Source organism: Lissotriton vulgaris, unplaced genomic scaffold (genome assembly GCF_964263255.1).
Source record: "Lissotriton vulgaris unplaced genomic scaffold, aLisVul1.2 SCAFFOLD_270, whole genome shotgun sequence".
Classification (NCBI taxonomy): Eukaryota; Metazoa; Chordata; class Amphibia; order Caudata; family Salamandridae; genus Lissotriton; species Lissotriton vulgaris.
The window spans coordinates 1087451-1104700 of record NW_028248532.1 but is presented as its reverse complement, the minus strand read 5'-3'; the positions used below and the strand labels follow the sequence as shown (position 1 = coordinate 1104700).

The following is a 17250-nucleotide window of genomic DNA, read 5'->3' as shown; positions in this document are numbered from 1 at the left end:
ACTGGTTAGCCCATCGCAACATGCCTTTATCCCTGACAAGCCTATTCTCAAGTAAGTAGTGATTCACACACTTACGAATTAACAAGAAATGCCCCCCGTTCAGGAAATAAGGTCAAACAGTCTCTCTTTATACAAACACAGGTCTGAAAACCTTCCTCCCCTGAAAACAGAAGAAACCGAAGCGCTGGAACACAAAGGTACTCCTATGTCCACTATAGCGCTAAGTTCAGTCTTAACTAAATAGGAGCAGGCACTAAAAGAAGCTTTCTTTATTATTTACATCATCAGGTACCCAGGTAGCCCTGAGGAAAAACCCGTAAACTCACGGTCCGGGTTTGGAAACGCGTCGGCTTTCCTAAAGGATTCATCCCTTCTTCCCACCAAAGGCGCTAAATACCAGTCCCAGGCTGTGGGACCCGATTCTAATTAAATAAAAAGCCTATGGTGAACCCAGTCCTAAATAGCTAAAGAAATTCGACCAATAGGACTGTTATAACTTTTTCTGGTGTACCTCACTAACTTGTTTTTCTTACACTGTCAAAAATGATTATTTTATTTACTTGTATTTGAAATGTTGCATAATTTGAGTATAATTGTATTTCACTGAATGTCAGAAACAAATTTTGTTAAAGTTTGTGTTCAAACCTCGTATTAGTTCAAAAAATTGCGAAAAGAAGTAAATATCTAATAAATCATGGAAGCCTTACGATTAATCAGAAGCTTCTGATTCGCTGTAAAATAAAAAACAGCATCAAACTCGAGACCAAGCACTTTTGTTTTTTCTAAAACATATATAGTCCAGCCTGGCCCCGTAGGACAAAACCCCTCACTTGATACATTTATCCCTGAGAAGGGCACCACCGACCATACCCGCAGAGCAATCGCAATATTTGACATTATGTCAGTGACAGGGGGCCAAGCTTCAATGATCCTTCTCGATGCCGAGAAGGCATTTGATCGGGTGTCCTGGGAGTATTTGTGGGCCATTCTAGATCATTACAACTTTGGGTCTCTATTTATAAAATCAATCAAAGCCATGTACTCTAATCCAACAGCGAAACTACAAATAATGGGGCAGGAATCACATTTGATTAACATATCAAGAGGAACGAGGCAGGGGTGCCCATGTTCCCCAATTCTGTTTGCTCTTTATATTAATCCCCTGATTCTGAAAATACTCGCCAACCCTAGAATTTATCCGGTAGTGACAGGTACCTTTGAAACCAAAGTCCTAGCCTATGCGGACGACGTCACTATCTTAACACCTGACCCGGAGGCAGCTTTAGTTGAGATAGAGGAAACTACACTTTTATTTGGGTCTTATTCAGGCTACTCCCTAAATAAGGATAAGACAGTAATTTTATGCACGCAAAACACGCTTTGCTCTGATCCTAGGCGGGCTTCGAAGGCCACGTATTTAGGAGTGCATATTACGGCTGAAACTCAAGACATCAGCAAATGCATCTATGAACCCCTTATTGACACAATAAGACAGGACTTAGCCAGAGTGAATAGCTTTCATCTCTCCATCATAGGTAGGGGGAATTATATTAAAATTACCATTTTTCCTAAAATTTTATATTTGTTTCGCGCCATTCCTCTTTTAGTAGTCGACAAATTTATAAAAATTCTTAACTTCCAGATTTCCAAATTCATCTGGCAATACGGTAAAATCAGAAGATCAATCAAATAAATGTCCCTGCCGTACAATCGCGGAGGTCTGGCTATCCCTCAATTGCTCCTGTACTATTGGGCTGCTTATATGCAGCAATTTGCTCCCATGGCCAACCTAACACAGGATGAAGCTGGGGTTGGCATTCCTTCAATTTATCAGCTGGCCCTAGGTCCTAAAGCCAGAGGGTTTCTACTTAGACATTATGACCCTGGCTACTATAAAAAAGTCAAATTCAAGATTGTTATAGGGGCTTGGAGAGCTTGGTCCAAAATAGCAAAATGTATGCAAATTCCTAAACATAGCCGATATACCCCACTTTGGCAATCGCCTCTTCTACAGCAAAACATAAACGATGGGACTTTTGCTAACTGGGAGAGCCATGGAATCACTTCTCTTTTCGATTTTCTAGGTCCTGATAAAAAGCTCAATTTTAGTGTCCTCCAGACGCAATATGGCATACCTAGCAGGGACTTTCTGAAATGTTTTCAATTGAGGTCAAGCATTAGTCACTTGCTTCCTTACATAAAGTGGAAAGGAATATCCCTTATGGAAGACATCCAGAAATCCTCCTCCAGAATAGGCACATTCTATAACACTCTTCTTGCCAACTCACCAGACGACATGGAACATACGGAAGCAGCCTGGGCCAGCAAATTAGATAATCCAGATGTGGACTTAGATAAGGTATTGGCATTGGCCTCCCAACTTCTACTTTCAACTAATTTAAAAGCCCAGCTGTATAAAACAGTTTACAATCTCTACTATACCCACGCTAAATTGTATGCATGGGGGAAAACCTCTAGCGATCGCTGCCCTAGGTGCAATAGCGGACCCGCGACTCTTGTGCATATGTTTTATGATTGTGACAGCTTGGGGCTCTTTAAGAAGATGATTTGGGAGTTCTCAAAGGAGGTGTTTGGACGGGACCTGCCGGAGTCTCCTACTATTTTTATGCTGGGATATGATTGCACTCTGAGACTGCGCCACAATGAGGAATCAATCTTATTTATTGGCACTGTAATACCGCATCATTTAGGCCGCTCGCTGGAAGGAGGCAGATCCTCTGAGCTTCCAATGTGGCTTGCTCGGTTTTTGGCAATCTATAATTACGAATCAGCGTGTTATGCTACCAGGGGGCTAAAGTCTAGGATGCAGGGGGAAAAGGTTTGGTCTCCCATTACTGCCTGGTCTGCTCTATCCTCTTCTATTTGATAGTCAAGGTTCCCCAATTGTTTTTGCAGAACCGTGAGCTCCGATATTTCGGCAGCATGGCTGTCTGATTGTTTTATTTAGTGCTAATATATGCTGCCAATATCTTATTGTCTCTTGTATGTAATATATTAATTTTCATTTTTTGTTGGTTTTTTCCTTTTCTGCTTGTTAAAATTTATAAATAGCTTTCTCTTATGGTTAAGTATTTGGATAAACTGTCTTGGAATGGCTTTCACAAAAAAATAAAAAATAAAAAAAAGAATTATGTGTGCGGTGATATCTGCAGTCGGGACAGAGATCCCCACATAGAGAAGAGAGGCAGAGGCACAGGCCTCCACATATAAGGGTCTATTAGGATGGCAGACGGATCGCCCCCTCCGGGCCGGCGGTAGCCACTGCTGGCCCGACAGGGGGCATACGCCCGCCATCCATGCCTGATTGACCACCCACCATATAAGTATGGTTGGGGGTCTGCGGCGGACGGAAAGACCGTCCGCCGCTTTTCCACCTGTCGACTCGTCGACCGGGCGGAAAAGGGATATAATATGATGTCGTGTCTGCAAGCCACAACCATCCATATTATGATGATGGCGGCCTTTCCATGGTGGAGTTGCCGCCATCGAAAGGGAGGCAGTACTTGTTGTTGGGGGCCCGTTGCTGGTCCCCAGGGTGTTGGGAGGGGGGTACACATGGGGGGTACAAATGGTACCCCCCTTACATTTGCATGTACAAGGTGGCAAGCACCACCCTGTGCCTGTCACGTTGTACATGCAAATGCACAACATGCATTTTTCACATTGCGGCGGGTGCTGCTGACAGCACCGCCTGCCGCAACATAATAATGCGGGATGCCACCGCCATGGTGGCAGTCGTATCTTGATTGGCATGGCGGGACCGCTGCACCTATGGTGGGCGGTCCCTTTTGCCATTGCGGTGTCCGCCCGCCATCGTAATAGACCCCATGTATTGCATGTACAAGGTGGCAAGCACCGCCCAGTGCCTGTCACGTTGTGCATGCAAATGCACAACATGCATTTTTCACATCACGGCGGGTGCTGCTGACAGCAACGCCCGCCGCAAAGTAATAATGCGGGATGCCACCGCCATGGTGGCAGTCGTATCCTGATTGGCATGGCGGGACCGCTGCACCTATGGCGTGCGGTCCCTTTTGCAGTTGCAGTTTCCGCCCGCCATCGTAATAGACCCCATGTATTTGAAAAACATTTTGTAGTACTTTAGTAGTACTATTGTAGTTCTACTCAACATACTACAAAACTCAGTTGGCAATAGGTACCAATATGACCTGATTACAGGTGAATGACTGCAAAAATATTCTGATAAACACAGTGGTGGCTGGCACAGATCAGGGTGGTGGGGTGGGGGGTGAAGAATACAAAATACAGTTACCTCTTCACAGCATCGTCTCTCCTTCACTCTTCTTTGAGACGAGTCCCAGGACAGAAGCCGGAAGCACAGACGCTCCCCTAAGCCAATCATAAAGCTGCTGTCATTAGCATGACATCAGTATCGTGATTGCTCTGAGCCCCATGGTTCGTCACTCAGACAGGGACTGGGAGCCTTTGCATTTTCAACACCCAGGCTGTGCAATACAGCCGGGTGAAGAACATGCTAAGTGTGCATGACTTTTTAGCAGGACCGAGATGGCTGGCTAACCCATCATGCACACTTAGAAAGTTCCCACCACTCCTCCCTCTCCTCTGTGGGAGACCAGCCTAGCCATGCACCGCCCAGTTTTATTATCATTTTATTTTTCCTTTTTTGCACTGCTATGGGGTGACACCTTAGTGGAGGAGCTGCCTCTGAATAAACTGCAAAAACCACAGTTGATGGACAGAATGTAGAACAATGTCTTACATTCACCCCAGTACAAAGATCTGGGCCTAAATCCATCGTTTTGTTGCACTCCACACCACCCTAGGTCAGACAATGGCTATATGCAAATCAGCCTTGACCCTGTGCCTCATAGGAACAGTCCAACCCGAACTACCAAGCCATGTCTTTCCTAGACCGGAATCAAGCATCCAAGGACCAGTTTCTGGCTATCAGCCTTCTTCAGCCTGGATAGCTTGACTCCAGTGATGTGGAGAGCCTGGGACTCACGTCTGAGCATACCCAGCCCACTCGGGGTGAAAATTGCAAAAACCACAGTTGATGGACAGAATGTAGAACAATGTCTTACATTCACCCCAGTACAAAGATCTGGGCCTAAATCCATCATTCTTTTGCACTCCACACCACCCTAGGTCAGACAATGGCTATATGCAAATTAGCCTTGACCCTGTGACTCATGGGAGTCAAGCTATCCAGGCTGAAGAAGGCTGATAGCCAGAAACCGGTCCTTGGATGTTTGATTCCGGTCTAGGAAAGACATGGCTTGGTAGTTCGGGCTGGACTGTTCCCATGAGGCACAGGGTCAAGGCTGATTTGCATATAGCCATTGTCTGACCTAGAGTGGTGTGGAGTGCAAAAAAACGATGGATTTAGGCCCAGATCTTTGTACTGGGGTGAATGTAAGACATTGTTCTACATTCTGTCCATCAACTGTGGTTTTTGCGCTTTTTGCCTCTGAATAAACAACATACTCAAAAGGGTGGCAAGGGAGCCCATTAACTCATGTTGCTGAAAAAGGCTCCACTGGCTAAGAGCAGAGCTGGGCCATTACTTTGGATATGTTTGGACCCAGGACCTTACATTTGTAACTAGGATAAACAAATGGGAGAAGAACACTGACTGCGTCTTGTTAGGATGCAGGGAAAGCAATTTGCCAGACTTTCTTAGATTACTCATATGTCAAATCCCACAATCCTTTCACTCTACAATTAATATACAATTTAGTTGTGTGACAATAGCACCTCTATTCTGAAAATCCCGCCTGTGCAACAATTATAAACTGTTCCTCATTACAATCAAAATTAAACTCAGATTCAACATTTCTTTTTTCAAACTTTGAAAGAGAGACTGATCAAAAAATCCAAGATCTCAGTTCCTATAGATCAGTTATTGTTACCTGTACAGTTGATTGTCCCATTTGTCTGCTCTTCTTCAGGTGAAAAGATATACCCCGGCATGCACCTGCAACTGTAATTTCCTGGTGTATTGATGCAGATAGTGTTTGGTCCACAGGCGGTGGGAGTCTGAACACATTCATCAATATCTGTAAAATATTTATTATCGTGTGATGAGACCAAAACTATGCCTTGCATCAACAACAGGCTCAAACCATGAGGACAACGTTTTTAAGTGTACTGAGTTTGCATCCCTCAAAAACACTTAGGTGTCCATCTCTTTTAATTTTTTGGGAGTGATATTACCTATGCAGTTGACTGTGCTCTTCTGTTGCTTTCCTGCAGGTGGAGGGGTGACCTACCATGCATTTGCAACTGTAACTTCCTGGTGTGTTGGTGCAGATGCTGTGGGGTCCACAGGTGGTGGACGAACGAGCACATTCATCAATATTTGTAAAATACATGAAAGGTTGTGAGAAAATTATAATATACCTTTGTCATCAACAACAGACTCAACCACGAAGGTCAAGGATTTGAAGTGTATTGAGTTTTCATCTACCCAAAAGTTTTGGGTCCCATCTGTTTTAGTGCCTGAGAGTGATGTTACCTATGCAGGTGATTATGCCGTTGTGTTGTTTTCCTGCAGGTGGAAGGATGAACCCCTGCAGCTGTAACTGTCTGCTATATGCATGTGGATGGTTTGAGAACCACACACTGCTTTAGTCTAAGCACATTTACCAAAATCTATGCAATTTAAATCCAATCTGGTCTTATCAATTACCAGGGTCTCCATATCACCAGAAAATATTAACTGTGTGAAAACAAGACTTTGTATGATTTACATAGTGCTCGTGTAGTGCTACAACTAAATATTTCAAGTCTCCTGTTAATGTTTGGTGCTTTTCTATTTCTGAGTAATAACGATCTTCTTAAAATAGACAGGCATGTGACATTATTTGAAAAGTTTGAGTGAGTTTGATCTCTTTCATTAGATTTGTTCTAGAGCCATCATTAGCTTTGTAGCTAGACTTATTGTTTCAAATTATTCATAAATAATAAATACATACATACAGAGAGGAGGTTAGGGTCTGACGTCTTCATACATTGGTCTGTTCATCAGCCATTCACATTTTCCTTCCAACCACAGTAGGATACAGCATGGTCAGTAGGTCAAACCATTGTGGAATGGTGTGGCTCACTGGTTAGAGGCGGCAGACCCGGGAGCAGAAGTCGGCCGGGACCAGGTTTCAATTCCTGATGCGGCATGGTCGTGGACTTTGGTCAGCGGACTCGATAACTCTCTCTTTGGTGCCTACTCTAATCAGGGGTCCCACTCGGCAACTCTGGGCATTGGCTTGCCTAATCTCCACAAAGGCCCCATCAATGCAGGGGATGCCTGGCTCCACCTTGGGGACTCCCAGCAGGGACCATCCCACGGGGAAAGCCAGGACGGGATCCCCAGGATTATACAGCGCCAGGAAACCTACGGGTAGCAGTGCGCTTTACAAGCTCAAACATTAATTTCAAACATTAACCCACTTCATCCTTTGTCAATCATCACTGTGACTGCATTTTTTACTAAACCTATTTGCATATGCATATCCGCCTATAAAGAAGTGCACTTTGTTTTCTACACTAGTTGTCCAATACTTTACTTTGCCAGTGCTTTCTTTAATATTTTCTTATTTTTTATTTATCCATGTGTGTTTAAAGGATTTTCAGTTTGCAGTTCAAAAGCCATTGTACCTATTCTTTGAGCCAATAAGAATCATAATTCCCTCTGATGTGAGCTAAAACTTAATATGTTTTGTCTATTCGTTCCATCTGTCATAAGTTCATCTGCCAGCTAGGAAGCACTCATACAGTTTGATTAAAATTATAATCAACTTTTTTTTTATGTGAACATTTTTTGATTTTCGTATCTACAACAAAACAAAAAGCAGATGTAATACATTGAAAGTGAGACATCATCTACTAGACTTCCAAGAGATTTGGACCAGCATACTATAGTGACAAGACGTATCAGCGTATGCATGAGTTGACTGGGCCAGTAGAATGTAGAGTGTGGGTTTTGTGAGAATGTGATGATGCATGGAGTGATGGGTCTGTGTGCTGGATGAAGCCTGGGAATTTATTATGGTCGGGGAGAGAATAAAGCACTAACAAGCCCAGCCAGCTTTGATTGTAACCTAAGTGTTTACCATGGAATTAAGAGCTTACCTCCTACCTCAATGGCTGCTGGCACTTGTATGAGAACCCTGCCTTCCAACTACAACACATACATCACAGTTTATCCAAGAATCTAACAAGGGATCGATGAAAAATGCTCCAACAGGGAGTCCTATCTTTCCCTCACCATATAGCAATCCAATATGCAAATGTCTCCAATGTCCCAAAAACTCCTCTGTCATCCATTTTACTGGGCATAGCTTCTGCACCAGCAGGTATTTGTTCAAGTTCTATAACGAGTCCTCACCAGTTTTGTTCAGTGAATTTTGAGAGTGGTGGCACATGATACTTGCCTTGAATTTCAGTGAGCGAGAGATTTAAGCAAACCCAACTTTATTTAGAGCGGTGGGTGTTTTTCTCCCTCTGAGAAAAGTTTTACCAACATGGAGTTAAAAGGTGCATTCTAAAGCACAATTTTCACAAACGTCAGTGGATCCTAACATTGCACTGGAGTTGACCCCATTTTTTCCAGAATGTGGTGTAGGAGTCCCCCTGTGTCATTAATTACATTAAATGTACCAGGGCTAGCATTTTCAAAAACAACAGTTGATGGGCAGAATGCAGAACAATGTCATACCTTCACCCCAGTACAGAGAACTGGGCCTAAATCCATCGTTTTTTTGCACTCTACACCACCCCAGTTCAAACATGGCCATATGCAAATCAGCCTCGACCCTGTGCCTCATGGTAACAGTCCAGCCCGAACTGCCAAGCCATCTCTGTCCTGGACGGGAATCAAGCATCCTAGGACAGGTTTCTGGCTATCAGCCATCTTCAACCAGGATAGCTTGACTCTGGTGGTGTGGAGTGCATGGACTCACATCTGAGCATATCCATCCCACTCGGGGTGACAAATGCAAAAACAACAGTTGATGGACCGAATGCAGAACAATGTCATACATTCACCCCAGTACAGAGATCTGGGCCTCAATCCATCGTTTTTTTGCACTCCACACCACCCCAGTTAAGACATGGCCACATAGCAAATCAGCCTTGACCCTGTGTCTCATGGGAATAGTCCAGCCCAAACTGCCAAGCCATGTCTTTCCTGGACCGGAATCAAGCATCCCAGGACCGGTTTCTGACTATCAGCCATCTTCAGCCAGGATAGCTTGATTCCAGTGGTTTGGAGAGCATGGGACTCACGTCAGAGCATACCCATCCCACTTGGGGTGACAAATGCAAAAACAACAGTTGATGGACAGAATGCAGAACAATGTCATACATTCACCCCAATACGGAGATCTGGGCCTAAATCCATCGATTTTTGCACTCCACACCACTCCAGTTCAGGCATGGCCATATGCAAATCAGCCTTGACCCTGTGCCTCATGGGAACAGTCCAGCCTGAACTGCCAAGCCATGTCTTTCCTGGAGCGGAATCAAGCATACTAGGACCGGTTTCTGGCTATCAGCCTTCTTCAGCCAGGATAGCTTGACTCCAGTGGTGTAGAGAGCATGGGACTCACGTCTGAGCATACCCATCCCACTCGGGGTGACAAATGCAAAAACAACAGTTGATGGACAGAATGCAGAATAATATCATACATTCACCCCAGTACAGAGATCGGGGCCTAAATCCATCGTTATTTTGCACTCCACATCACCCCAGTTCAGGCATGGCCATATGCAATCAGCATTGACCCTGTGCCTCATGGGAACAGTCTAGCCTGAACTGCGAAGCCATGTCTTTCCTGGACCGGAATCAAGCATCCTAGGACCGGTTTCTGGTTATCAGCCGTCTTTAGCCAGGATAGCTTGACTCCAGTGGTGTGGAGAGCATGGGACTCACGTCTCAGCATGCCCATCCCACTCAAGGTGACAAATCCCAAAACAACAGTTGATGGACAGAATGCAGAACAATGTCATACATTTACCCCAATACAGAGATCTGGGCCTAAATCCATCGTGTTTTTGCACTCCACACCACCCCAGTTCAGACATGGCCATATGTAAATCAGCCTTGACCCTATGCCTCATGGGAACGGTCCAGCCTGAACCGCCAAGCCATGTCTTTCCTGGACTGAAATCAAGCAGCCTAGGACCGGTTTCTGGCTATCAGCCGTCTTCAGCCAGGATAGCTTGACTCCAGTGGTGTGGAGAGCATGAGACTCACATCTGAGCATACCCATCCCACTCGGGGTGACAAATGCAAAAATAACAGTTGATGGACAGAATGCAGAACAATGTCATACATTCACCCCAGTACATACATCTGGGCCTAAATCCATCGTTTATATGCACTCCATACCACCTCTTTTCAGACATGGCCAAATGCAAATCAGCCTCGACCCTGTGCCTCACGGGAACAGTCCATCCCAAACTGCCAAGCCATGTCTTTCCTGGATCGGAATCAAGCATCCTAGGACCGGTTTCTGGCTATCAGCCATCTTCAGCCAGGATAGCTTGACTCCAGTGGTGTGGAGAGCATGGGACTCACATCTGAGCATACCCATCCCACTCGGGGTGACAAATGTAAAAACAACAGTTGATGGACAGAATGCAGAACAATGTCATACATTCACCCCAGTACAGAGATCTGGGCCTAAATCCATCGTTTTTTTGCACTCCACACCACCCCAGTTCAGACACGGCCATATGCAAATCAGCCTTGACCCTGTGCCTCAAGGGGACAGTCGAAACCGAACTGCAAAGCCATGTCTTTCCTGGACCGGAATCAAGCATCCTAGGACCGGTTTCTGGCTATCAGCCGTCTTCAGCCAGGATAGCTTGACTCCAGTGGTGTGAAGAGCATGGGACTCAGGTCTGAGCATACCCATCCCACTCGGGGTGACAGATGCAAAAACAACAGTTGATGGACAGAATGCAGAACAATGTCACACATTGGGCTAGCATTTTGGCATGTCTATGAAATGAGTGCCCCATATGCCGGTAATTACTTACAATGGCAGAGTCAGGAGCAGAGGGTAATTACATTGAGATATACATGGCATATTTCTTTGGAAATGTACCCCAGGAGTTGCAGAGACTGGCTGAATAAGGACTTTACAAACAGGGTTGGCTTGCTCTTCGACCCCTCCAACACCTCACAAGATTTTTTAACTTGCATTCATCATTTCAGACAGAAGAAGGACATACTGAATCCTGCACTTAGCAGTAGCCCCATACCTTATGAGGGAAACAAAATATGTCTCTACCAGGATTTCTCACCCATCACATTTCAGACACACCACCTTCTGCAACCGGCTTAACCACAGCTTGGCCTCTGTGCTGAAACTGTTACCCAGATGAAAGTTTGTCAGTCGTAGTGACACTTTGTACCAATTATGCCCATGGCTAAATTAGCCCAGTGGCAGCCCAGCCACCTTTTGCTGGGTTAGGCCACAGAACATGTGGTCTGGCGGTGAGCACTGGCATGGGGGCAGGCCGTCACCGGTGCCAAATACACCAGTCGGGTGTGTAAGGACCCGCACCAGGCTTTTGTTCGTAGCTATGTGGTGAGGACAAGCGGTCGGGCTGAGAAGTAGTCCTTCATAAAGTCTGTCGGCCACGTGGGAACTTCACTACTACAGGTGCTATACTTTAAGATTTACGTTTCATTGGCCCTGGAAGACTGATGGGCTGGGTCGTACCTGCTGGGATTCTACCCCTTGCACTGCAACCGCTCAAGAACCAGTGCAGTGGTGCTTGGGAACCTCCTGAGCTATCTAACCAGACACAATAATGCATTTAAATCAGCAATCCTTATCGAAAGCTGGCCTGACAGATGCTACAGATAAACTCTTCTGGAGAAGAGCTCGGAAAAGCCCCCAACGCACCACCTCCAAGAGCAGTAACATATAAATCCTTTTCTCTCTTTGCTCGTGAAAGGCTACCCCATGGCGGAGGGCCTACGTCTCCCTGTCGCTGCTCGGGGCATCCGAGCAGCGACAGGGAGACGTAGGTGATTTGCCTTTGCTCGCCACATCCAACTAATATGTTGTTACCGGCGAAGCCCCCATCTCCTGCTTGATGCAGCTCAACTAGAGTTCCTCTCCAGTTTTTATCTGCACCCTAAATCTTAGGAGTGTCTGCCCAGAAGTATATTTTCCTTCTGGATGACCAAGGATTTAGGACTGGGTGCGCACACCACCCACTTCCTTGTTTTGGTCCTGAAGAATACCGGGGATTTCCCCACATGGTAGAAACATGTTGACCAACACATAAGCTGAGATATGTTGGCCGTAACTTCCCTACTACTATCTCACCCACATTTTTAATATTGTCCAGTTACTTTTTTATTAAAATCTGTATAAAAGCATTAACCAGGACAATTTTAACACTCACACTTTTTTTGTTCACATCCCACACTTCACTACCTGCTCCCCTGTAACTCAGGTGTTGAAGCACACCCAAGTGACGCTAGGCCACTTGGGTGGGCCCCGATGATGAAGCAAGTCACCACCAGGTGGTGAGTGAGGGGTTTACTAACAAAGGAACAATGTTTCCTTAGTTTGGACAAAGCCTTCATCACCCTCATCGGGTAATACTCCTTCATTTGTTCTTTTCTATACCTCGACCAGGGAATCAGGAGTATTCCCCGTCCAGTAACTACGGACGCAACTCCTTTCTCTCTCTGTGTTTCCATGATTAAAATTATAATCAACTTTATTTTTTATATGAACATTTTTTGATTTTCGTATCTACAACAAAACAACAAGCAGATGTAATACATTGAAAGTGAGACATCATCTACTAGTCTTTAGAGAGATTTGGCCTAGCATACTGTAGTGACAAGACGTATCAGCGTATGCATGAGTTGACTGGGCCAGTAGAATGTAGAGTGTGAGTTTTGTGAGAATGTGATGATGCATGGAGTGATGGGTCTGTGTGCTGGATGAAGCCAGGGTATTTATTATGGTCGGGGAGAGAATGGAGCACTAACAAGCCCAACCAGCTTTGATTGTAACCTAAGGGTTTACCGTGGAATTAAGAGCTTACCTCCTACCTCAAGGGCCCCTGGCACTTGTATGATAACCATGCCTTCCAACTACAACACATACATCACAGTTTATCTAAGAATCTAACAAGGCATCATTGAAAACTGCTCCAACAGGGAGTCCTGTCTTTCCCTCACCAAATAGCAATCCCCAAGGCATTTGTCTCCAATGTCCCAAAAACTTCTCTGTCATCCATTTTACTGGGCATAGCTTTTGCACCAGCAGGTATTTGTTCAAGTTCTGTAACGAGTCCTCACCAGTTTTGTTCAGTGAATTTTGAGAGTGGTGACGTATGATACTAGCCTGGAATTCCGGTGAGCGAGTGTTGTAAGAAAATCCGACTTTAGAGCGGTGGGTGTTTTGCTCCCTCTGAGAAAAGTTTTAACATCATGGAATTAAAAGGTGCATTCTAAAGCAAAATGTCTCAAAAGCCATTAGTGTGCTAAGTCAGTGGAGGAGTTGACCCCATTTTTTCCAGAATGTGCAGTAGGAGTCCCCCAGTGTCATTAATTACATTAATTTTACCAGGGCTAGCATTTTGGCATGTCTATGAAATGAGTGCCCCATATGCCGGTAATTACATACAATGGCAGAGTCAAGAGCAGAGGGGAATGACATTGAGATATACATGGCATATTTATTTGGAAATGTACTCAAGGAGTGGCAGAGTCTGACTGAATAAGGACTTTACACACAGGGTTGGCTTGCTCTTGGGCCCCTCCAACACCTCACAAGATTTTTCAACCTGCGTTGTTCATTTCAGACAGAAGGAGGACATTCTGAATCCTGCACTTAGCAGAAGCCCAATAACTTATGAGGGAAGCAAAATATGTCTCTAACAGGATTTCTCACCCATCACATTTCAGACACACCACCTCCTGAAACCGGCTACTATCTTCCTGCAAGATGAGGGGACAAAGTACACATGGGCCAAATCCTTTGCATTGCTTCCATGGAATAATTAAAAACACATTCTGCATCATGAGGAAGGCCCACTCAATACTGTGTCCACCGGAAGTCACAGAAGACCCTCCCTCAACATCTCACAAATACAGAGATGCTCCGATCAAGTGATATACCCAATAGACCGGATGCACCTCTAGGAAAACTCCTCACAAGCCAACATCTGAAGAGAGCTGCCATGAAAGGCCATCCCTGCTTCATCAATGTCAAAGCCATGGCTCAGACCATGAATCATTAACTGATCCCTCCATGACCCACACTACCCTAGCAAAGCAGGGTCCTCCATCAGCTTCCCTGGCATGATCGAGTATTCCTCTGCATTGCCTGAGTGTTGGCTTGGACAAGATTGGCACCTCCTCTGCTTATTTGCATACACTGGTCTTGGTGGACAAGATGACTTTAGTCCTGAACCGATCTCACACCTCCACCTCCCCCTCGACTGACCCACTGCTCCTCCTGTAATCAATGCACTTTGCTCCAATAGGGAGAGCAGTTTACCCTGTTGTTTCTTCCCCAGTTCAGTATACCCTCCTATCACTGACTTTGGCTCCAAACTCACTAGCTCAAGCACGTTGTCCCATATCCAAGCACATTTTGGCCCTAATACTAAGCCAATAAGCTGAACACATTTACTAACTGACATTGCATCATGGTTAAATGGCAAGGCTTCAATGTCTGAGGTCTCAAAGCCCCAGCTAAATGCAGGGCACATTGCTGTTGATGTTACTAAACTCCAATTGCGGAGTCTTGTAGCATCGAAAGCACTGCCTTGCATGACTCATCTCTTAAAGAAAGACTTGGCCCAAATGTGATGACGTGCATTCATAGACGGAAAACAAAACAGGGTCTAGACTCATCACCAGCAAGGCTAAGTCAAATCTACGTAAACAACAACACGAATGCCAGTGCTGGACTCAATTTAGTCCTTTTAAATAGACCAACGGTACGAATAAAACATACCAATGTGCATTTCACTAGTGTCACTTATTTATTTTAGTCATTTATAATCACTAGTACAAATATTTTCATTATTTTTCACAGAACAATATGTTTGTGCATATACACATTATATACAAAAACAAACAATTTTTCAAAATACACACACATTTTTACAAATTTACAAAAGGACATCACATCCACATCATCCTTTCTCTCTCCAGACAATCAACTTACATACACACTCATACTCAATAAACCTATTGAAGCTCATAAGATTACTTTCTCATATAGCGTCATAAATCATGTTAGTCAGTTCATGGAATCAAAATAGTGAGAAAAAGCTCAGTCAGGGTTTAATCCTATCTTGTCCTAACAAGGTTTTTGAACTGTTAGCCAATGACAAAGAGCCAGAAATGGTCGAAGTGTTTCGAATCCCCTATTATGGGATTCTCCTCAGGACCAAAATGTTTCTTATTAATCCTGTACAACTGATGTCTCTTTTGGGAGGTGGAGGGAGTTATTTCAAGTGTGCTGTTAGGGTTGTGACTGAAACAGGGGTTCCCGGTTTGCAGCTTTCTCGGTCCCCGCCGGGACTCGATGTAGTTATCGCTGTGTCCGTCCGCGATAAAGCTCGTTCCCTTCCTACGAGTAGGAAGGGAACGAGCAGAAACGCCGCCTCTAATGGATTTGTGACGAGACACAAGCGACTAGCTTTATCGCGGACAGACACAGCGATAACTACATCGAGTCCCGGCGGGGACCGAGAAAGCTGCAAACCGGGAACCCCCGTTTCAGTGACAACCCTAACAGCACACTTGAAATAACTCCCTCCACCTCCCAAAAGAGACATCAGTTGTACAGGATTAATAAGAAACCTTTTGGTCCTGAGGAGAATCCCATAATAGGGGATTTGAAACGCGTCGACCATTTCTGGCTCCTTGTCATTGGCTAACAGTTCAAAAACCTTGTTAGGACAAGATAGGATTAAACCCTGACTGAGCTTTTTCTCACTATTTTGATTCCATGAACTGACTAACATGATTTATGACGCTATATGAGAAAGTATTCTTATGACAGAGGGCCCCTTTTTCAATAGGTTTATTGAGTATGAGTGTGTATGTAAGTTGATTGTCTGGAGAGAGAAAGGATGATGTGGATGTGATGCCATTTTGTAACTTTGTAAAAATGTGTGTGTATTTTGAAAAATTGTTTGTTTTTGTATATAATGTGTATATGCACAAAAATATTGTTCTGTGAAAAATAATGAAAATATTTGTACTAGTGATTATAAATGACTAAAATAAATAAGTGACCCTAGTAAAAAGCACATTGGTATGTTTTATTCGTACCATTGGTCTATTTAAAACGACTAAATTGAGTCCAGCACTGGCATTCGTGTTGTTGTTTACGTGCATTCATAGACAGTATTTCTCTTCTGACTCTAGTAAAAAAGCAGGAATTGCTGTTTTTCTGGAAACAAATTCAAGGGTCAAGTTCTTAATACTGCAGCAGAGCTACCCAGAATGTTACTTTGTCTGCATCTTTTAACTATTAAACATACACTCACGATAGCCACACTTTATGCAGCAGCAGCAACAAGAAAAGGACCTTATTTGGCAGGAGAAGAGTGCTTTCTTACTGAATCTTCAACTGTGCTGGTCCGTATGAAGTCAGAATTTCTCCATTTATCCATTAATGATTAATTGTCAATTGAAGAGTCCCCGATACTTGAAATCACTACTGTGTAAGTGGAAGTAAATACGTCTAGGTGAAAACAGGAGATGAAGGAGACAATGATTACTTTAACAGTGGGTAAACAAACGCTAAGGTCAAGGTTAGCTCAGAAGAGAGGGACTCTGTCCACCAGCAAAAGGGAAACAAAAACACACCTCAGGTGTCCAGGGCTAATGCTGGGGGTGCCTCACAAGTAGCATCGTGAAAAAGGCCAATGATCCTATAAATGATCCATCTATGGAGCTGAATCATGCTGCAGATTCTTTAAAATGTTGCTGTAGATCAACGCAACGGTGTCCACCTTGAATGAGGAGATTTAGATCTCCAAACAGAACCCTGTTAGGTGATGTAGTGTCAGGTGTATTATAGCGTGTGGGACCCCTATGGTCCATAATGGACTCCATAGTCTAATGACATAAGTGATTGGGTGTGATTAATAAATTCATGATGCAGTGCTTGTCAGTTACCGGTTACTCTCTGAGTGGTAAAGATGTGTAATACTGAGCTCCATGTGTGACGTAATTCATTTACA

The 17250-nt window shown here is 44.3% G+C and overlaps 1 protein-coding gene across 1 annotated transcript in view; it reads right to left on the bottom strand.

Annotated features, from left to right (window-relative positions):
• Positions 1–17250, bottom strand: part of LOC147664074 (adhesion G protein-coupled receptor E3-like) — a 328851-nt gene that overhangs the window by 261416 nt on the left and 50185 nt on the right. Inside the window, exon 5 of the mRNA XM_086950002.1 lies at positions 5916–6062. Within this exon, the coding sequence (XP_086806128.1) occupies positions 5916–6062 (147 nt within the window). The remainder of the gene's footprint in view (positions 1–5915; positions 6063–17250) is intronic.